This window comes from Malurus melanocephalus, unplaced genomic scaffold (assembly GCF_030028575.1).
Source record: "Malurus melanocephalus ecotype Western Australia unplaced genomic scaffold, MMel_1.1 scaffold_976, whole genome shotgun sequence".
NCBI lineage: Eukaryota > Metazoa > Chordata > Aves > Passeriformes > Maluridae > Malurus > Malurus melanocephalus.
This window is the reverse complement of record NW_026624208.1, coordinates 41,067-63,774: the sequence shown is the minus strand read 5'-3', so window position 1 is coordinate 63,774 and position 22,708 is coordinate 41,067. Positions and strand designations below refer to the sequence as shown.

Sequence of the window (22,708 nt, the reverse complement as noted above, 5' to 3'; positions counted from 1 at the left end):
AGGAGAAATGCACAAAAAAGCTTGAGTTTATTAAAACCACTTGGTTATTAGGTTTTGCTTTCACACAGGACACCATTGCTGTTCCACTTTAAATACAATTTATATGGGATGGTGTGCAACCTATTTAAAAAAAACCTTCCAGATCACCAGCAAAAAAATGAGTGTGCTGATACAGAAAAAAACCAAAAAAAAACCAAAAAAACAAAAAAACAAAGCCAAACTGGTTTAATTAAACAACAGCTCTATCAGTCTGGGCTGAACTCAAACTGAAGAAAAATAGTCACCTAATAATACAGTTAATGAGGAGACAAACCCAGCCCTCCATTGAAAATTTAAAAAAAAAAAAAAAAAAAGGAAATTTTGCATTTAATAAGGTGGGAATTTGTCTTGCAACTTTTGCTGTTGCTTCAAGATCCCACCAGAAATGAATTCAGGTCAGCCTAGCCTCAAGACAACATCTTTCCTGACAGCAAACTTTGGTTTGAAATGGGTCCTGTAGACAAACCATGGATTTCAGTAGAGTATTCCTTTCATTTGAGGAAAAAAATGGTGATTTCAGCTCACACAAGACAAAGCCTCTTCTCCTTTAGCAGAATCTGTTTAATTGAATAATCAGCACACATATTTCTTGAAAGGCACACCAAAATTGCACCCTAGTGTACCACAAACAATGGTGTCCAGAGAGAATATTTCCCAGTGGGCACAAATAAAACAACTTAAAGGAGAAGAGTGTGGGTACAAGTGAAGAGAGATGCAAGCCCAGATGATGAAAGCTTTGAAGCTGTGTCTTTTGCCAGTGAGGAGCTGCCTGGAAGAGGCTGAAGGCTCTCTGCTCCCATCCCTGCTGTGCTCTGATCATCCYAAAACCCCCMRGAATAGGGCCAGCACCGCTGAGTTCCCACTCTCTCCCCCCTCACGAGTCACCAAAAACGAGGGCTGGAAAAAGGGGACGTGGTTATTCTCTGCGACTGAGCAGAGAAATAAAAGTATCAAGGGATAAGTGTCAGGAAGAAAAAAGACCTATTCAAGCTAAAGACAATGCTGGCAAGAATAAACACGGGTATAAACTGGCCAAGAAGCAATTCAGGCTAGATATTAGAATCAGGCTTAGAGAGAGCCATGAYGATCTTTGACAGCCCTCCAGAAGGAGATGTGAAGACAACAGGATTAAATGAATTTTAAGGCAAGGCCTAAGATCGACCTGAAAAGACTCTATTCTGCCTCCTTTGTTAAGGTTTATGGCTATGACTCATTACCATTCTGCATTTCATTCAAATTTCACATGCCCTCTCACACTGCTGAGACAGAAATATGCATGTCAGAGAATTACATGTCGAAACACAAAGGTTTGTAACCTCTTCCCATAAAATTCCACATCTACAAAGCGCGAGTYCCTGCAATTTCATTCTCTTCCAAAGCTGGAGGGGACAAGAAACCAGACAGTGCTGGKGTGAGTCCCAGGGTCCAATAAGCACTTTGAAACATATTCACTAAATAAAGACTTTTAAACGTCTCCAAAAAACGCAGGTGTGCAAATTACTCCTGATTCAGACAGGAGTTATGTTTCCAGCATCCCCTCAACCGCTGTTAAACAACACCCCCACAAGCATTTTTCAGCTCATAAAAGCTTTATGAGCTGAAAAGTTCCTTCAGGTTTGGTTTTTTTTTTTTTTTTCTTTCCCAGCTGTTAATTCATGACCTTCCAGCAGCCCTCACCACTGCAACACATCGGAGCTGTGAAGACACAATAGGGCACAAGAAGGAAAATGCTGCATCCTCACAGTGAAAGACAAACTCCTGTGCCATTTGATGCAGTTCATGTGGTTCTACCTGAAAATTTAGGGCGTGTTTGGCTTCCTCACTTCCATAATTCTGAGTAAAAAGTTTCTCATTCCACTCAAGTGAGTGAAGGTCCCAAGCCCCTTTCACTGTGAACCATGAACTTTTTGTACCATAAAAAAAAGGATGTTCCTTCATGTTCAAGGATGTTTTCTTCATCAATTGAAACACCTGCCCTAGATCTGCCCATGTGCCAGCAGAAAAAAAAGGTGTTTCATTACCCTGATTAATTTGTGCCTCAAGTTTGCCCCATGGAAGTGTGTGGATTGTTTGTAGGGTTTCCTCAGTGAAAACTGCTGTGTTCTTACACAAGTCACCACTTCATCTGCTCAGCTCTCTGTTCTTCCTTATCAGCCCTAGAACACATCCTCCAGAATTTAAATTGAGCTTGACCTTCTACCAGGCCTCCAAATTACTTCTGTTTCCATGTTTTGTTTGGGTCTTTTTTTTTTTATCTGAAAGGAACTGAAACGTCCTTTATGAAAGTATTAATTGATTGCAAGCATGCATTTTAAAAGCTAGSAATAAAGATATTCAGCCCTTGGATAAGAAAAGAAGTCCTCTATGAGAAAATTTTTCTGGTCTATTAAATCAAAGGTCTTAGAAATTATAACATTTAAAAACTTTCAGTTATAGATTGTACTRTTTTATATTTAGGGGGAGAAAGGCATGGGAAATCCTTCCTGCTTCTCCTTCCACATGTGCWCTGCTCCCACCCCCTCTTCTGTAGGGGATGCTCTCTGTCCTGTGTGAGAGAAAACTGCCAAAAATACCTCAAATTACCAAAAATTCACCCCTTTAGCATGAGCCTTCTCTTCCACGTGTAATGTAAAAATACTGTTCCTAAATAACAAAGCCTAATGGCACCTCCATGGAGCACTTAAATATTACTGTGCCCACGCTGTGGATGGCAAATGGAGCTGCAGAGAGCAATATTCAGCAGTGTAATGGCAAGTTTTTATTGTAATTGAGTGATAGGAAACAAAACACGGTGCTGAATTTCTGCTGAGCCCTGCCTCGCAGTTAAACTGTTGCTTCTGGCAAAAGCTGAATAATGAGGAGGTGAAGAATGAGGGGGGGAAAGAATAATCTCATAAATAGCTCCAGGACTTCTGCAAACACAAAAAAAGGGAAATATATTCGTTTATAGACAATACCATCTATATATAACCTCTCATTATTATTCCTATGTGAAATAGGAATAATATTTTTGAAGGGCTTTGGTGAGCAAGCTGTCCTTTCCTAGGAGGCACCTTTGGACTCTTGATTTGAAAATCAATTCAAGTCTTTTTTTATAACCATCACTGATTAATTTAACCTAAAAATGCTAAGCTGTATTACCTTGAAAACATGCCAAAGGAAGAAAAAAAAACAAAAAAAAACCCTTTGTTTTATCAGAGATGTAATGATGAAAACTGTATTTATAGTTGCTGATCAATAAAAAAGCCAGAGGTACAGTTTATGTAGTTCTTTATGGCAGTGGATAAATTTTCAGATAAAAAGTGGTAGAATAAGAAGTTAAACTCTATATTCTGGTAAAAGGCATATGTGGGTAAGATTTGCCAAATTCATTCCTCTTCATCACCCCCTGTACACATTTTCTTTAGCACAAAGAAAGTTTATGGACTAAGGAACAATGAAGCAAAATGACCTGACAGGATTTTGCAGATCCTTCAGTCTTTTATTTCTATAGCTGCAAAAGAAATCAGTCCAAACTCTCTGAGAGAATAAATTTTTGACAATTCTAACTGAATTTGTGCTAAATAGGTAAAGGATACCTTTAGTCTGTGGATGGCTAAGTGGAGGAATTCCCACTTCCAGAGCCTGAGCACAGAAAAATAAAAAAACCTCCTTTTTAACTTTGCACTAGACACATAATGATGCTCTCTGTGTTGAAAGGAAACACAGATAGTCCCACACTGAGAATTTAATCATATGTCAAGGAAAAATCTTTTCTCTCTGCTCACAGACTAAATAATTCTTAAGGGCAGATTTTTAAGGATGAATAACTTTAACTYTGCTTGTAAACACCCTCACACACGGGCACATCTATGAACCAGGGAAATGCATGCACAGCTTTGAAAGTTTGTGAAGATGAGGAAAAAAAAATCCTGAAGAAAGTTTGTCCTGAAGACCTGATCACCCTAGGCAGAGTAAGAACATCTACACCTKGATCCACTGTGCTCTAGATAACCCACTTTTAACTAAATCCTATTTTCACAGCATCCATATTATTCCGAAAAAAAAAAAGGTGTAAAATAAAGCTCTCTTTGATGTACATGCAGAGAAATCCTACATCCACACCTTTCCAAGCCATCCTACTTCTTTCCATCACCTGGAACACAACTCATCACTTAACTCGCTCTCCTATGTGAAATAAACCACAGCATAACTCAAAATCTAACAAGATTATTACCTAGTCCAGGTAGTCATTATTAAGTCAAATTAATTTAATTTACACAGGTACAAAAGGATTTAATATGTGGGTTAATTCTTGTCTTCAAGAATAACCCTTCTGTTCTGCCATACTGGATCTGTATCATTTAATGGAGACTCTCAAGACACGGGTAACCCACAAAAACAAAATTATGAAAATATAACACAGAAACTAAATCTTCAGAACTCTCAATTTCTGAAACAGAAGGCTAAGCTGCTGTTGATAAAACTTGTGCAGGTTTGCATCCTGTAAATATAAATAAGCATAACCTAAAAAAAAAAAAAATCAAGCCAAGGTATGAAATGTCCAACCAGGATATGGCACATCTCAAGGAAAAAAAACTCTACTGGCTTTTGATTTTTGAATGGAACCCTACTGAGCACAAACCTGACAAAACCATTCAAAAGACTCCCATAAATTGAGAATTCTGCTGGATGAGTTCTTCAGAGTCACGGAGGTTACGGCAGAGAAACAAAGAGAAAACAGTTTCTGACACCACCACTCAAAAGCAATGCTTGCAGTTAAAGCATATAAGACATAAAATCCATTTTTTATTGTTTTCCTTTAAAAGAGAAAATAATTATTATGCAACTATAAAATAACTRAACGGAATAAAACATTGAACCTAACAGAAATTCTGTGCTTTGTCCTGGTTGTCAGTTCCTTTACATTCATTTTAAAATATAATGTTTTACCACGACATCTTAAATAATAATCAGTTGACAGGCTTCTCTAATGTAAAATTGCACCCCCCTTAACTGTTTCATTATGGAGACATATTCATCATAAAATCCAACATTTCCACACCACTTCATAAGTTTCTGTTCTGGATACCCATGGAATTGAAGCTACATACACATGTACAGGACCATCAGCTAAAAAATGTGGCAGGAATAAAAAATCACATTAATTTGCATCCCATATTCTCTCAGACAGATTTAAAAAATGCTATAATATGCTATCAAAACATGGGAAAAACCCATTCCTCCAAATCACAGGAGGCAGTGGAGAGCTTTGACCATTTTTTAGCTGACTACACTGTACATGGCACTGTTAATTGCTACAGACCAATGGAATGTTAAAATAATCTAGTGCTTCGTTTAGGACTAGTAATGCATGGAATGGAAGCTGTGAAATTAAAATGCTTGTTTCACAGACAGCTGGAGTTAAATTGGTGACTAGACAACATTCAAAAAGAAAACTGGACTGTAGCCATCATGACTTTTAAGAGGAAATRTAACAGTTTCATGTTCATTCTTACATAGAAATTATCCTTACCACACAGCATAGATAAAATACATTTTTGAGGGGCTTTAAACGGACAGAAAAATAGACCTACCAATATTRGGTAAGCTGCTGCCTAGACAACAGTGGTACTTTGCATCCTCCAGGGATCCAAGAAACATCTCCAGCACACTCTAAAGCACACCTCTCTGTCATGACAAASTGTCCACTCTGATGGACTGCGGCTCTAAAAGGCAAAATCTTACCTGTGTCATTGCCTGTGATTTGAATAACATACAATCTTATGTCATTATCGGGGTGTGAAGTGGAAGGAGACACCTCCTGAGGTTGCAAGGCCTCYGTGGCCTCCTTCTCTTGGGGTGGAGCAGTAGGTCGTGCCACTGCCGTGGCGGTTGATGCCGTGAAATATTCCGTATCGATTTCTGGCTCCAGCACCTTCCCAGGCAGATCATCCTCAGCTGTGGCCTTGCTGGGAGAGACAGATTCATCAATGATGATGATGTCGTGGCTCGTTACCTCCTCTTCTTCATCAGGGATGAGGTGTGGGGTTTTCTGAGTGCTGAAAGGTCTGGATGCAGACGTGGGCTGAGTTTTGTCCGCAGCAMCGATGGACGGCGTGACGCTGCTGACAATCGTGGCCTTATCTGTGGCAGTAGCTGCAAACACGGCTGGCACTGTTTCCTCAGGTTCTGAAGTTACTCCTGAACCTTCCGTAGCCTGGCTTGGAGAAGCTSCCAAGGTCAGGTGAGTAATGCTTTCCACAGTGGAATGTCCTGYTGGCATCCTATGGGAAGGTGGCACAGATTCCCAGCTCGCTGCATCACCGCCTTCCTCCGTGGTGGGGACATCCTGTGTCTTTGTTTGGGTTCCAGCAGTYATGGCCATCACTTCAGTGACCTCCTCATCCTGGCCAGGAGCTGTTTCAGCTGTGGGAGTCACTGTGAGGTGCAGCCAGGTGCTGGTTTCCTCGTGTCCCAGAACTCCTCCGTGGTCTGTGAACTCCGCTGCAGGCACGGTTACCTCTGTTGTTGGGTACATCTCATCATAAGCYGAGCCTGTCTCATCCTGAACCGCTGTTTGAGGTGATTCAGGTGCTGGTGACATCTCTGCTTCRTGTGTGTGGGCAGATGTCACAGAAATCGTGGGCTCTGTGGCAGTTCCTGGTCCCCAGGCTTGGTCCTGTGTGGAGAGTTCCTCTGGGAACACCTCGCTACGCTTTGCAGTTGTTTCTGTTGCTTCTGTATGAAAGATATCATCAAAAGGAGTCTGATCAGTAATTGGCACATCTCTAGTGACCTCACTGTCTACRGTAACTGGGACTAGGGAAGCAGAATATTCCTTCTGTGGCACTGAAGTGTCTAGCTGTGATACATCTGTAAATACAATAGTTCCCTTTGTCCCTGGGCTCGGCTCTACAGTAACACTGGAGGARCTCAAGGGCCCTATGGTGGCACTGCTTCCTTCCACTGGTATTTTGGATACTCTGGTCACTCCCAAATCCCAAGAGCTGCTGGTGTGGGGGACACTTGTAGTGTCTCTACTCTGACCAAAATCAGCTGGTGCCACTTCTTCACCCTTTGTGGTCTCTGCTGGCTCTGTGCTTGTCTCAGTCTCATCTGCAGCTGCTGAAACTGGAGCTCCTGGCTGCACTGTGGATTCTGCAGTGTGCCCTGGAGATAGTGTAGGCTCCATTCCAGAGAAGCCATCCTCTGTAGCAAGCTCAATCACCCTTTCAGTGTGAGAGGACTCTTCTGTCACAGAACCCTCCTCTTTATCTGCTGGCAGCCACGTGCCAGAGCCTGGAGGAGCCTGTGTGATCTTCTCCCTTGCAGAACAACCCTCAGCTTCTGCTGTGACACAAGGAGGAATGAAGGCTGTGGAATGAGGGACCTTCACATCCTCTGKCCTCATTTCTGGCTCCTTTGTTTCCTCCTGCTCCTCTAAACCAGCTGACACTTCCGTCTGCTGAGCCCAGGGGATAACAGATGTGGTGAGTTCTCCAAAGATTGGTGGGAAATCAGTGCTTCCTGAGACAGCCTCGGATTCTGTTTGATCRACAGCTGACACAAAAAAGGATACAGGTGTTCCAGCTGCCACGGTGGGCTGCACATCCCCCAGCTCCTCCCTGCTCCCTTGAGCTGAGCTCTCACTGTCCAACGCTGTCGCAGAGCTAAATTTAACAAACGGCGTTGACTCTYTGGCTGCAGGGAACTGTCCAGTGGTGACTGCGTGCTCGTCCAGGAGTGTCCCTGATGCWGCAGGCACTTCAGATCCTGGGGCACTACCAGCAGCCACTCCAGAATCTCCACCAGGCATGCTCTCACTGCCCTCCCCCTCTGCAGCATGGTCAGACCCAGCGTTCAGCAGAGCTTTAGGGATCACAACAGTGGCCAGCTCCTCGCCAGATTTGGCCTCCATGGATTTTTCTGTGGGTGCATTTGCAAGGTGGGCACCGTGAGRCAGAATCCCTCTCGTCAGTGACTCTGAAGTCCCTGTCCTGGCAGCCTCTCTGCGAGRAGTCTGTAAGAAGCTATCTGTGGCTGTCCTCAAAGGGCCCACTTCTATTTGCTCAGTCTGATTATCGGCATCGTGCTTTACAGCATCTCCCGTTTCAGCATCTTCCCAAAAACCARCGGGGCTCTTAGCTACAGCTGTGCTATCCTGAAAAATTACAGAGGTCAAGAAAGCGTCCTCAATGCTTTCAGACCTACCTTGTTCCTCGGGCAGCTCTGCCTCAGAGTAAGTGTGATCCAGCTCCAGAGCTGGGGACGTGGTCTCTGTCACGTCGWATTCAGTCCTGCCCAGCGTGTCGTAAGTGAATATTTCGCCGTCGGTGACAGTCTGAGGTAGAAGGGTGGTTAACTGAATGTTCTCCTTGAGCACCTCCATCTCCCTTTTCTCCTCGACCACGTCAGTAGTCATGTCTGTGTCTTCTTCACTCTCTGAGGTTGTTTGCTCCAAAGCAAATGTTTGGGTGGCAGGCACTTCAGTGATCGGAGTCTCAGAGAGGGGAGGTTCGAAAGAAATTCCAGCAGGTGACAATTTCACGCTGTCAGTCCTCAGGGATGTCACAGGCTCGACAGTTGTAGGTTCTGTTGTGACTTTTTTAGCTTAAAAAAAAAGAGAGAAAAGAAATGCAGTCAGTACACAAATTAATTTTACCTTAATTCTTTAGTTTGAATGTTTGCAACTCAAACTAAATGCCATGCTGAAAAAAAAAAAAGTAAAATTTAAATGTTTTAGGTGGTTGTTTAGAGCTTTGAATGGCATGCAATAACACACTGTAAAGCTGTAGAACATTTAAATTAAAGTCATATGAAGTGCAAAAAGTAGAAATATTCTTCCTATTTGTCTTTTATATAATTATCCCTGGAAGTCCTTTTGTCACATGAGTTCCTATCAGACAGCCAGGTTCTGATCTGGGAACATAAAACCATATCTTAAAATGTCACAAATGACATAGAGCTGCAAGCCTGTGGGTTATCTTCAAACCTTGCTGCAATATCCAATTCAGATGTAAAAAGGGAGTGAAATCCTGCTCTTAGTTTATTTTCAGCACACAATTACAAACTGCAAAAAGGAGCCCTCGCTCCTTTAAAGTATACTGAGAAATTAACTGGGGAGAAAGGTGAGAATGGTGAACCGTAACATCATACACTTAATAATGCTCAAACGATGTTGATCTTTGGGAAACACTTCAAAGATGCAGGTCTGAAATTCCTGATGATGAACAGRAGACACAAATCAAAGTCCTTCCAATGAACCAAACTGTGATTTTTTTCAAGAAYCTGGTGGCCTTGCTCCTTGTGCACTCCTTTTACCCCACATTTCCATGCCATCTGAGGAGGAAATGTGTGCCAGCACTGCCAGGTCTGTCAGCAGATTTTTAAATTCCAGAGAAATGTGAGTGCTCAGAAAACAGGTTCTCCTCAGGAAAATCCCAGGTTGGAAACATCTTCCCTTCTGCCAGTTCTTCCAGGTCAGTAATCTTCAGAAGGACAATGGAGTAGATGAGTGGAAGATGGCAATGTTTTCATCCAGCACTGTTAACTGCTGAGTGATTGAGGGTCAAAAGCCTTATAAGGACATGAATAAAGAGCAAAATAGGGTTTTTATGTCACACTAAGCTTATGAAGAACAAATTAAACAGTCTGTGCTTATAAGGACTCRCTGCTTGCCAGACAGACACAACTACATCTACAAATTCTTGCAAAATGAAATCTTGCTTAGCYTCTAACAGAGCAAGTAAGTCTCATCCCCTCACGTGCAGAAATCAAAACAGGTACATTATTTTACAGTTTTTACTCAAGCATAATTGGTGTGAACACACAAATCAGGACTTTTCACACACTCATGGCTAACGAGGTGCCCCTCTGATAGTTACAGATATGAATTCCACATGTCCAAGGCAGGGTCACACAAAATATTTGTTCAGTTTCACACACTCARCTTTGAAAATGCCACCTTTGCAAGAGACGTGTTTGATTTACCCAGAAGTAGGAAGKCTGGTCAGAGGATGGCTGCTCAAAATTTGTATGAGAACAGGTAGAATCACAGAGCAGGAAAATGAGGTTAAAGGGTTGATATTTCAACTCTCCTGAACGAGAAATGAAAGTGAAAAGGAAATTGTGAGGGCAAGAAAATATGACGTCGCTGTGTTTGGAAGTGGTGGTGCTCTTTGCCAGCAGAAAAAAAAAAAAAAAGGAACAGATTCTTTTCCCTACCAGAAGTTAAAACTTTTTGTGGTTTTATGAAGACTTAGCTTCTATATAGACATTTATTTATTTATTTATTTATTTATTTATTTATTTAAAGTTAAAACACTCAGTTGAGCAAGAAGGACTGAAGTCCTCAAAACTCCACTGAGCAAAGCACAGACTAAACACGAGAGATTTTCATGTTTGGCGCTCTACAACCTGGAGTGGGTGTTTGTTGCTTTTTCCCAATGTATGAGACAGTGCTCTCACAATCAAGCTTCAACAAATTCTTGCCCTTTTTTTCCCCTTCTCTGCTTGCCTGGGGCCAGTTTAAACCACACAAGTTTTACTTCACAGCTTGGGGAGCGCACACGAGTGGTAGCTGTTCAATCTCTACCAAAGAATTCACCAATTTTCCTCAACAGCTTTTTTTTTTTTATTATTTTTTTTTATTTTTTTTCTTCAATGGCAAAATGGAAAGGAGGCAGCAAAGTCTCAAACTCTGCTTTCTAATCAYAGGATCAGGTTCCTTAATGTGGATGGAATTGGCTTTGCAGCCAACACAAACATTCCCTCAGACCCCAGATGCCAAACTTAGAGCAACTACCAGGATCACCCTCTGAACGAATATGAAATCGTAATACCCTGTAGACAAAAATGAGGGCAATGTGAATAAATTTTTTTAATCAGTGGGAAAAAAAAAAAAAAAAAAAAAAAAAAAAAAAAATTTTTAAAAAAAAAAAAAAAAAAAAAAAAAAAAAAAAAAAAAAAAAAGAGTTAACTTTATTTCACCGCTGCTGGGAAATTGTGTACACTTACTCACAACCATTTACGCAGCTCCCAGATTTCCAAGAAATGCCTGGAAGTCCCAAGAGTTCACATATTTATGCCTGGGATGCAGATATTTATTGTTCATGACTTATTATCTGCTAATGACTTGACAGAATAGGTTCACATTTATTATGCAAACCTGAAAAAACACAAAGCCTAYTTGGTTTGCTTATATTAGTAACTGAATCAATATTACCTTTATAGGGTGTCATAAGTAAAGCTCATATTTTTAGGAGCTATTTATTTATCAATAAACAGATTTTCTCTCATGGAAAATTGTGCAGCTCAGCTCTGGTTTAAAATCAACTAGAGGGTGACTCTAAAGTCACCTTGTCAAAAAAATTATATGTAAACTTTTTTCACCCAGATCATTCAGGATTGCAAACTTATTTGAGTGGATTAAAAAAAAAACCTGACCTCACTTCTTCAATTAGAAATCTATCCATGTCATTTGTTCTTTTTAATTCTGTGCAAAAAGGAAAAAAATAAACAAAGGGAAGGTTGCTTTTTTAATAGACAACATCAGTTTGAGCTGTCCCCCACTCCACCCAGATGTTTTGCATTACTGTACTCCTTGCATCATGCGTGCAATATGCTATCTCCTTTGTCCTCCTTCTGGTTCAAGACATGAGGCAGATTTTCCTAATAAAATTCATGAACATATTAGCAGCAAGAAAGCAAATTATCTCACCAACAGCTGCTCATATCAAAGACTAAATTTTATTTTTTTTTTTTTTTTAATCGATTCCTTCTACATTGAACAACATGCATGAAGTTGATTTTGGAAGGAACTGCATGACTTTGCAGAGATACTAGACCTTTTCACTCTCTATTTACTTATTTTATGCTTTTACTGTACAGTTCTCTTCTTTTCCACCATGGTTTTAAACAAGGATTCAAAATCATGGAGCAATACTGAAACTTACTACTTTTCCAAGGAAATCAAACTGCAGAACTTCAGACATGGTTTAACTCTGCAGTTACCAGTTATGGTTTTAGCATGTTCTGTGCTGTTAATAATAATTTTGGGATGTATTTGTGTACATTATGGAAGAGAAATGCTTATTTTAAAAATTATGTAAATTATAATTTATATAGATGCTTTTCCAACACTACCAGATCTACCCACATAYCTAACTTGAACCACTTGAGCAGTTTTTCTGCACTCAGAAATATTGTTTATCTCTTTACATTTAGKTATGTACCTGAGAAYCYGGAAGACCATAGACCCTATAGGCAGAGATTGTTTTGAGTAATTACTAACAGCCAAAACAACAGAAAATTGCTTTAAGCTGGAACAAAAGCTGGAAATAGTGAATTCTTTCTGGGGAATTACAGCCAAAATAAATTATTGCAAAATATAAGTAATGTTGAGATACTCAAAATTGATGTTTGAAACCTTTGAGCCCAATTTGAGCATGATGCCTATGCAGAAAGCTGCTTTGCTTAATTTTTACATATTTTTACATGTTCATTTGTKAAGTTTCTTCTTGGTGTCTGTTCTTTCCCCGCTACCAACTCTGGCAGAGAGGACAGYCTTGAATATTCCCCTGAGTCCCAGAGTTTTGCCAGCTGGAGTTTAAATTACTGGCAGAAGCTTCCAAGCTGAACAAGCCTAAAATTAAGAACAGATTAAAAAAAAAAAAAGTGATGTTCCAAGTTACAGACTGAGCAAAAAACCTCTGATTATGGCATTGATTCAGTACCTGCTCATTCACGCCTTTCCAGAAGCAGTGGTGCACAGCRGATGAGGGATTTTGTTCATAAATAATGAGACTTTTGGTAGCAGAATTCAAAACCTGACAGTGCAGCTGTGAGAATTTCTCTGTAACTCCAGGTGTATACTCCCACTTACCTACACTCTGTTTTGATGTTGAAATCAAAAGCCAAATGTAATGAGAAAAATATGAAAATCTAAATGCAGCATCCGTTCCTGCTTACAAAAATATGTGCTATATCAGAGAAAACCAATGGATTCTTATAAAATCAGAAACTTGAAAGCWATCAATCTGTCTTRTTTGTAMGAAAAACCTACAATGAAAAGTTTTGCATCCCCTTGACACCACTGCCCAAGGTCTTTTCTTCCAGCTAACAAAACAGCAGAGGCAGCAGCTCTTTTAGCTCTGTGAACACAAACACTCTTAAGTAAAACCACTTGSTATTTCATAACTTCTGCAGTCAGATGGTGGAAGGGGGAAAGATTATGTTATCTCCTGGTTTCCCCACATGCAAGAGTAGTTCTGCGAACCAATTGTAACCTGCCAATCTAGCCAGGAAAGAACAATAGCAAAAAAACATTTCTGTTTCCACATTATTTATTATGAAACTGCCAAAGAGGACAAAAAAAAATCAGCAAGCCTCTTTAGTCAGCTCTTCCTAATTAAATCTGTAACCCAGCACCAAATAAAAGCAATAATCTTTGCTTTGTGGCCGCAACAAACAATTGAAGAACGAAAAAGAGCCAAGATTGTCACTTGGGTAAGAACTGGCAGCAGAATCCTTCCTCCTTTGCTCCCCCACCTGGTGTGACAGGAGGGAAATCTCCCCTTTGTGTCATGGTCCTACCCAGAGCAAAGGTGACAAAGAGCAAAATTAACTCATCTTTTTGCATTGAACACTTTAAAGGATGGATCTTCCACTTCTTCACCKCGTTGCTCCTAATCCATCCTTGCCACCTGACCCATCCAGTGACCTGAGGGAATGAAAGGAAAATGCCTCCAGTTGTGTCTTCTCTCTCCTCTCTCTAGACACAATATTTGCAGTTAGAGGTTGTTCTTAAAACCCAGTTTTGGGTCATCCAGGTAAATGCAAGTTCACTTGCTCTGCAAAAAGAAGCATCTCCTCCCCAGACTACACCTCCTGGGGTCCTACGGATACCAATCAGGTGGATAAATCTGCTCCAAATTTACACAGCATTGAGAAGATTGAGCTGCACCCAACCAGAATATCCTCCTCCGCAGGAAGAGACACTTCTGAGATGCACAGGCTSGTTTGGACTGGGCTGAGATCTCCTGGTAGTTCCCAGCATGGTCTGAATTCTCCAAATGCTGAGGCAGARTGGGGTGAGGAAGCTGCAGGGAGCTGTCAGTGTAGGACACAGCCTCTGCAGCGTGTCCTTTGTCACCCTGAGCCCAGCAGWGAGCTGCAGGGATTGATTGCTGCCACACCTGCTGCAAGAAATTACTGGGGATCTCTGCAGCTGTGCAGMTCTTGATGAACTGCCTCTGTGAGGMACAGACATCTGCCTTCCTAGGGAAATAATAAAAGGCTGCAGAATGGTTATCTGGGGGCAGAAATGTGAGCTTTCACCTCTTTGCTTCCCCTTCACAGAGGGRKTCAGCACCCTGAACTCAGGATTCCRTCCTCCCCAAAGGTATTTACCCATTCTGACACTGGACTGTGAAACAGTGGAGCACCTTTTCTCCAAAAGCAATAAACTGCTTTTCTTATGCCCAGGTTCCATCTGAGATAAACTCCTTTTTGGGATTTTTTTTTTTCTTTTCTTCCCTTCAGTCGGCAATAATTTTATTCCTCAGGCGTCGCCACGCCCTTATGTCTTCATTATTCAGCGTCCATTCCCAAACTGATCAGAAGCCCACAGATCTCTSCCGTAGCACAGCCCCTGACATCAGGCTGGAAATAATTCCCTCATGCAGGAAATAGCTGGGACACGCCGCTACCGACGGTTGCTGTGGAGAAGGACGGAGCTGCCCAGCTATTCGAGGTTTTCCAAGCTCAGTCACATGCAGCAGAAGGGGAAGACAACGTTTTCCCCTGCCAGGTTTTGAGYTGTGCCTAAAAATCCTTCCCCTTGGACRAGAGGAGTGCTGTGGATGCTTCCCGAGGCTGAGCCCGCAGTCGTGGTGGCTCGTGCTGTGGGACACCTCAAAATTTCTGCGAAGGTCATAATTTCCTGTATTTCTTTCCATGAAATCGTGCCCTGATTTTGAGTTTTAGATGGATGAAGCATCAAAGCAAGAGGCCCTCAGTCCCAAACAGTGGCTGACTTGGATCTGCTCTCAATGGGGCTGTGTTGAAACAATCAAAGCAGCGCGGAGTCCATTCCATGAGGAGCACAAATGGCAGCACCATCCCAGAGCTGGAATTTTCCAACCTCTCCAGCTGAAATTAAATCTCAATGCCAAACCGAGGTGGTATAACCAAAGAGAAGCAATAAAGGTGCATGAAACAAAGTGGAAATGAGAGAGGGAATTGGGAAGGAGAATGGACAAATCCAGAGCGAAACGGTCAACACGTGTTTTGAGTCAAGCAAAAAGATGTTTTGCTGAAAGATTCRCCAAAATCAATACAGGTCTACGAAAGAATTCAGCTTTAATAAATCAATGTTTCTCAGCGAAATAGGGATTTATGTTTCAAAAATTCAATCACCTCTGCSTACAAACCTCATTGAGTTCAGCTTTGTTTCAGGTATGCAAGCTAAAAACCTGCGTGCATTTTGATTAGTGCATTTCTGGAGTGCAATTTTTTCTGCAGATGGTGCAGGATAAAATTATCTATCCCAAGTCAGCTAAAGTCTGTGACAAGATTTCCACAAAATCTGGTGAACTAGGCCTGGCCTAGAGTGAGAGGCTGAAGCATGGGATTAAATAAATCCCCTACAGCTCTCTGCTTAAATATGTATCAATWAAAAAGGAATATTTTAGTGATAAAAGGTTTTAATCTCTTACAAATTAGCATAAATTCTCAGCTGTCCTATTTTTTTTTTTTTTAATTTAAACCTGTTAATATAACTTGAAAAGCTTTCTCTCTGATGATGGACTCCTAGGAGCTTCAAGTATTTAATCATGTGTCTAACCTGAAACCTTTTCAGGCCCCATCAGATACATTATTAGGTATCTCTCAGAAAAACTAAAAAGAAAAAAAAAAAAGGAAGAAAAGGTCTGCAAAAGCCTTGGAGGGATGAAATGAAACGCACGGATAATGTTTCAAAAACTTAGACCCATGTGGTTTTTGAAGAGTGAAGAACACTTGTGATCAAAGGGAAAACAGTTTCAGGGGTTTTTAACAAGACTTTTTGATTTTAAATCATGTATTATTAGTCTGGGGCACTCCTATTTTCATAAAGTCAAACACTTCATACAGTGTAATTTTGTAACCAGAACACTGCTGAAGTTAAAATCCTGAACTTAACTGTACTTTAAAAGTTGTCCAGTTTGGCTGCTTTACTGAAGGTAGTGAATATCATTTTAAAATTGAATGTAGTCCCTGTGTTTTTCGTGTATTTCAATAAATACAATTCCTCTTTCAAAGCAAGCAAAACGCTCAAAATACGGATTGAGCTTTCTTCTAACCGCAAATTAAAATTAATATTTTGAGATTTTCCACCGGAGAGAGTCCTAATCATGAAACAGGAGTGAGGAACTGGGATGAAGAAGGAGATATCCCCTTTCCTAAACACACAATTTGTCTGTGTGATGACTGAAACAGCTGCCTGGTTTGCCACAGGTGGGGCAAGGCAGTGTGAGAGCTGTGAGCAGAGAAATGGGTTTGCAGCCAGAGCCCAGGTCCTGGGCAGGACAATTTTGTGGGAATCTTTGTGTGAAAGCTCCGTGTCAATCCCAAAGCAGCCAGAGCTGCAGGACAGTGGATTCAGGGCTGAACCAAAACTTTGAAACYGAAATAATGGGAAGTTTCGGAAGAAACTTCCAGACAAAAGATGATTTGAAACAAAAGGCTTAAATTCAAGCCTTCTGCTCTCATGCAGAGCCATTTTTTAATATCCTCTCCTTTTTTTTTTTTGCCCCAAAGAAGGGCTTGGCTCCAAGGCCCCAGTGGGAGAGGGTGACTCACTCTGGAGCCACTGCACCAGGCATCTGCATGAGATGTGCAGGACCAGGATGCTGGGCAGGGAGGCTCATTACTCACCACTTGCATAAATCTTTTAGCAAGAGCTGTGAGGAGTCACAGCTGGTCCCTGTGAGATCCCAAGGACCTCCTGAGAGGCAGAGAGAGCTTCTGGTAACTTCTGAAATGTGCAGCAGACAGGCACCCTGAAGGAGGGTACAGCATGACACCCCTGCATTTCCCCACACAAAACCTTCCTCTACCTAGCAGCATTTAATTAATTCTGTTATCTGTAATTAAAATTGCTAGAGAGCAGCTCAGTCCCTACCAAATTGTTTTGGCTCTGTTTAGTCTTATTTTCTCTCGTAAAAAGGCTTGATGGTCCTGGGCTGTCTATTCCTGGGTTGAAAAGTGATGAAATATTTATTCTTTATATACCAAGAGCAAGAGTTTGCAGGGAAAGGCTTCACATAAAAGGGAGCAACCCGATACCTATCAAGGTTGCTCTTAGAACAAATGGTATGTTACCACAAACTGTGCTAACTAAAACTTCTGGAAAGAACATTGTAAAGGCACATCTTGCTTGAAAGCGGCGAAATTCACAAAAACAAACAGCAGGTTGGAATTTGTCCTAACTAAAGACTAGATTACAGGCAAAATGTTCAGTTCTTACCCCAGTCTTTTAGAGGGACTTATGAAATACACCCTCATTAAAGTCCTTTTTATCCACAACACTTTAAACAGGTCATAAACAATTTGGAGTAGGAACAGAAGGAGAGATATGACAAAACGCTGCTCTGCAGATTAGAGAACAGAACTTAAGTCCTTTTTCCTGTAAGCAGTTCCATTAGGACTATTTCCACATGCGAAGTTTTGGAACATCATACCCACAAACTATAAAGGAAAATTAAAACAACAAACCAACAGTGTCTGAGTACAGCCAGACCATAATGTTGTAGCAGATGTCGGGATTTGTTCTCAAAGGGTAAGATTTGCTCATAAATGGGTCTTCAGTGCCTGAGCTGGAAAGATCTGCAGCTGCAGTAGGTTCATCATCCACAAAAATGAGGACAGTACARACTGCACATTTCAAGTAGTTCTGARTTACAGTCACTGGACTGAGTCCAAAAAACCTAAATATTCATAGTTAATGAGCATATTGTGAGCTTTTAACTCAACACAATGTTAATGTCAGTTGTGTTATTTGCAGTAAGGAACTTCCTTGGACAGAGAGGCCTGCAGGGAAATTGTTGAGCTGTCCAACCCCCCTGTGCTGCTGAGGCAGCTGCATTTTCAAAGAATATTCAGCTGGGAAGCTGGTGAACCTTTTGGGACACCAGAAACTTACTCAAGGACAAGGCTGCACCATAATAGCAGAGCCAGGCAGCTGGCATTGAATATAGATGAGRTTACAAAGGAATGTTTGACCCCAAAACAAAGCTGACAGGTGTGGAGGACATCTGGTTCAGACTGGTGAAGTCTGCCAGGTGTGTGAGGSAAGTGCTTGAAGTGAAAATACCAGGAGGGAAACAAGCAGTGGGGAGAAAGGCAATGTAGAAGGAAACCCACAGGCCCATGAAACACTGAGTAAAAAAGAAAAGGATTATGATGGGAGAACGTGCCAGGGATCTACGAAAGTCCCCAAATTACTGGCATCTCAGAGACCTGGAATGGCCAGCCTCATAGACAGCCTGTGAATTGCTTCTCTTACTGCCATCACTGGGGATAGGATATCTGCCATTCACCTTTAGGACATTTCTTCAGTTCTGATCACAGAATCACAGAACACACATGGCTGGAAGGTACCTCTGAAGATATCCAGTCCAGCCCCCTGCCATGGCAGAGTCACCTGGAACAGGGGACGTGTCCAGGTGGAGTTTGATTGTCTGATATACCTTGTGTCCATTGAGATGGTGGAATGATAAAAAAACTCAGGTACCAAAACACAGAACATCTGCAGACTCATGGAGACTTTGATACATCAAAACACTGCTGAGGGTGAAACCTTACCTTCAAACTCTGCCTGTCTCCATCTGCCAGCGCTACTTTAAAAGACATTTTAGCTTTTAAAAACCCGCGCAAAACTCAAGAGCCGAACCGAAACGCACGCGAAAGGCGCGGCTCCTCGCGGCAAGCATGCTGGAAAGCGCGACCGAAAAAAAGGAAAATAAGAAATGCTTACGTTCGTAGCAGTAGGCATCAAACTTGCTATCGGGGTAAGGGAAGCCCGTTTGGTTCTCATAGCGATACAGGGTTCTCACCCCAAGCAAACCCCCGCCGCACTGGGGCCGCGCCACGGAGGCCGGGTACCGGACGCTGCCGTCCGCCAGCCAKCCGTAGTCGCACTGGTCRAAGCCGTTCCTCCAGGCCACGTAGAGGTTCCCCACGGAGGCCAGGACGCCTCCTCTGTCCTCACACAGCTGCCTGGCTTCCTCRAAGGTGAACTTGTCAGGGGCTGTGACGTGGACCACTTCATCTGGAGGAGGAAAGGAGAAAGAACGAGGGTTAAGCAGCGCGTTCCGTCATCAGTCAACCCAGCTCATGCAAGGTTGGGTTTGTTTTTTTTTTTACCAAAACGTGAGCATTTTTTTTCCTTAAAAAGAAAAATAATGGGATGGTTGTAAACCTAACGTTCCAGGCTTTAATTTGAAAGTTTAACTGCCACAAAGCATGAGCGTTTATAAGCAAACTTGATGCCATGAAGGGCTGGACAGTGAGTCCCTTCCTTGGTCTCTAGCAGAGGTAACAGCAGCCTTGAAGCCCTCCCATGACCTCTCTCAGAGTAGATTTTGCAGCTCGACTGAGCTAATTAAATCCAGTCCATCAGAATTTACTTTTTCCATAAAATGTATCTTTTAATTCTGCAAGCCTCCTGTCTGACTCTTTAAGGCATCACTAGAGTCCCACTYGAAACACCCCAAAAAAAAGGAAATGTTCTTCACTGTCTGCTCTGATGTCAGATTTCCATCAGCCTTCATCTTGCCCCATGTGGAAACAAAGGTGAGGAAATGCACAAGACATGTTGCATGCACAAAGCCCTCTTTGTGTGGAAAAGTTGAATTAGCCCAGAGTGTTGATAGTACATTTCAGCTTCCAAGGAATAACAGTTTGTGAGTAACAGCCATCCAGATGGAAACGAAAACAAAGCAAACAGCACATCTAATTTAATTTTGCTTCCAAGGTAAATCACCATTGTGCAGCTGTTGCCTCATTCACCCAAACACTCTAAAGAAAAATCAAGCCTCTCRTGTCCATGTYCTGGGAATGAAGCAGTAAACTGACYCTTTTCCAGATTTTACTTAGATTTCAGATGAAACCAATGGGGCCTAAAATGAACCTTTTCAAACCAGAAGCACAAATTCAAAATATTTGTTGCAAGACAGTGATTCCCCCACTCAGCCACTGCAGTCCTGAACACAACAGCCACTGCTGCAGGAAAGCACTGCTTTTCCACGCTGGCCATTGCAATCTGTCTGAGCCCTGAGCACAGGTCTGAAGGGAGCCCAGAAAAACGCAGACACAAACTACATCACCCCGAGCAGTTTCATTCACATCAATATTACACTTGTTTGGGGACTGAAAGGAATGCAAGTGTGAAAGCAGGCAAGGTGCCAACTTTCTTTCTCCTCCTAGGTAGAGGCTCTGGGTTGTTATTACAGCTGTAGCACTGATCCCATAGTGTAATTTTCTTTACACGTGCTGTGAGCAGCTTCCAGAGGTAGAGGGACAGAGCGTGTCTATTGGAGAGGGATTGATAAGGRAAGCAAAGAGCCATTCATCCTCAGAATGGCTCATTCAGCCCTTCATTCCACACAGATAATGAGCATTTTTTATTGCACCCTTCTGTATCTGCCTGCCTGCTCTGGTACCCAGCACAGGGTGATGGATGCAGTTATCCCAACATCCTGTCCCAACAGCAGCATCGTGAAACAGGGGAGGAAAGAAATGCTGACCTCTCTGCTCTGGAGAGTGACCACTGATCCTCTCCCACAGCAGCCATGATGTATATGGAAATTAGCTGTCAAAAATGCAATTTAATTGTATTTGGAGAGCAGATATAATTGTAGTTATATACCAGGTAATTATATAGACAAGGAAGCGAGACAAGTGAAGAAGAACAATGAATTGCTGTGACTTCTGGAAATAAAGAAACTAATTTCAGACAACCTCGCAACATTTTTTCTGAGAGAAACTTATGGAATACATAGGGAAATGGGCAAATTGCACTAGAAAAGCAATTTTTCCATCAAGTGATTTGGATCACTGGGTCCAAATGGGGTTTGTACCACAACAAAGAGGGCTGAGAGTGGGAATGAATTCACTTCCAGCATGTGGCTGAAACATCCTTCAAAGTACCAAAGAGAAAAGAACTTGACCCTTGCACAGAAACTTCTTCTAAAAAGCAAGAAAAATAATTCTGAAGTCAATGAAATATATTTAATCCATGAAGTCTCTACAATTCACTCCTGCTTTTGAAAGCACAACAACTTTCATATTCAACAGGAGGACTGATCCTACCACACTCTCAGTGTTTTCATTATGACTGGAACAATTTCCCAGCCAAAACACTGARAACAATGAAATTAAGAGGGGAAAACTCATCTGCTGGACAAACAAATGACATAGCCACCAACACCAGGCAGGGGAAAAKTCAATTCTGTGCGTGTCAAACAGCCACGTGCAGTGTTTTTATAGCTGGAGCACACCCTGAGTAACTCAGCAGTATTGTGCAGGCAAAGCCCAGGGCTTAGGCCAACAGATGAAGAAAAACTGGTTCTGCAGTACCAGGGGGAGGGGTGGGGAACGTGACAGTGTTTAGGCTGCAGACTATAATGTAATGTGTGTTATTGCTGGCTCCTGCTCCAAACCAGGCTGATGGAGCGGCCTTAGCGCTCAGAGCACTCAAAGGATCCCCAGGATTTTCCTCTTAAATGTGTTTGTTTTGCTTGGTCAAGAGAGACACCTGATCAAAATTTTCCCATTTCTTTCCAAAATATCAGGGCAGATGAAGCAGCCAGGTTTTACTCTTGAAAACAAAAGCGGGTTGACCTACAACCCCTCASGAAAAAGTTTAAGATCTACAAGACTTAGAATTTTATAGCAATTTTCATTGCTTTGGTGAACTTTCTGTCATCAGGCCAGAACCAAAGCCAGAGATTAACCTGTGTTGACTGGGGTAAATAACATAGGTCTGGATTCAAGCCCCCAGCACAGACCTAAGCCACAACTTATTTTTCCACAGATTAAAATGTGAAAACACAGATGGAAAATTAAGGGATTTGTGGGCTGCTGCTTCCTAGAGGAGACTTTTGAGCCTGTTTACATGGCACTCCCATCTCAGAGCAGATCATCATCTCCAACATGCCAGGCACAGCAAAAGTCCCCCACACCTGGCAGGTGAAAGGATCACAAATTTTGATCGTGACAAAAGTTTTACAGAAGTCTGAATGATTCTCCCAAACTGCAGAGAAGTTAGGAGGGAAACTGGGAATCTTCTGAATGCTTTTGGCACATCTGATTTTAACCARCTGCTGTGGAATAAAACCCAACCACCTGTGCAATGCCCTTGCTTTTATCCAGTTCATGTGAGGGTTTGTAATATTTTCAGTCTTATTCCCCATTTTGCTCTCCAAGACAATCAGGGGCCTTCATYAAGATGTGGTTTAAYGGTGAGCRTGGGGCTGCTGCTGGGATGACATGATGACCTTAAAAAACCCCAAAAACACACAAAACAACCAAGAAAAAGCTTTCCAGGGCCTTTTCATTTTAGCTCCTTGGTGCTGTTTTACTTTGAGGACAAGAAACACTATTTCCACTAAGAATTTGGCAGCTTTTTTTTTTTGTTTTGTTTTGG

The 22,708-nt window shown here is 41.9% G+C and overlaps 1 protein-coding gene across 3 annotated transcripts in view; it reads right to left on the bottom strand.

Annotated features, from left to right (window-relative positions):
* LOC130585839 (versican core protein-like) overlaps window positions 1-22,708 on the bottom strand; it is a 95,931-nt gene that overhangs the window by 44,152 nt on the left and 29,071 nt on the right. The window contains exons 6-8 of one of the 3 annotated variants that reach the window (XM_057386498.1): window positions 19,037-19,330; window positions 8,233-8,631; window positions 5,767-6,759 (exon numbers count right to left, since the gene is read on the bottom strand). In XM_057386498.1, coding sequence (XP_057242481.1) covers window positions 5,767-6,759; window positions 8,233-8,631; window positions 19,037-19,330 — 1,686 coding nt within the window. Of the gene's footprint in view, window positions 1-5,766; window positions 8,632-19,036; window positions 19,331-22,708 lie in introns of all 3 variants that reach the window. The other 2 variants (XM_057386497.1, XM_057386499.1) reach the window with 2 other exon arrangements.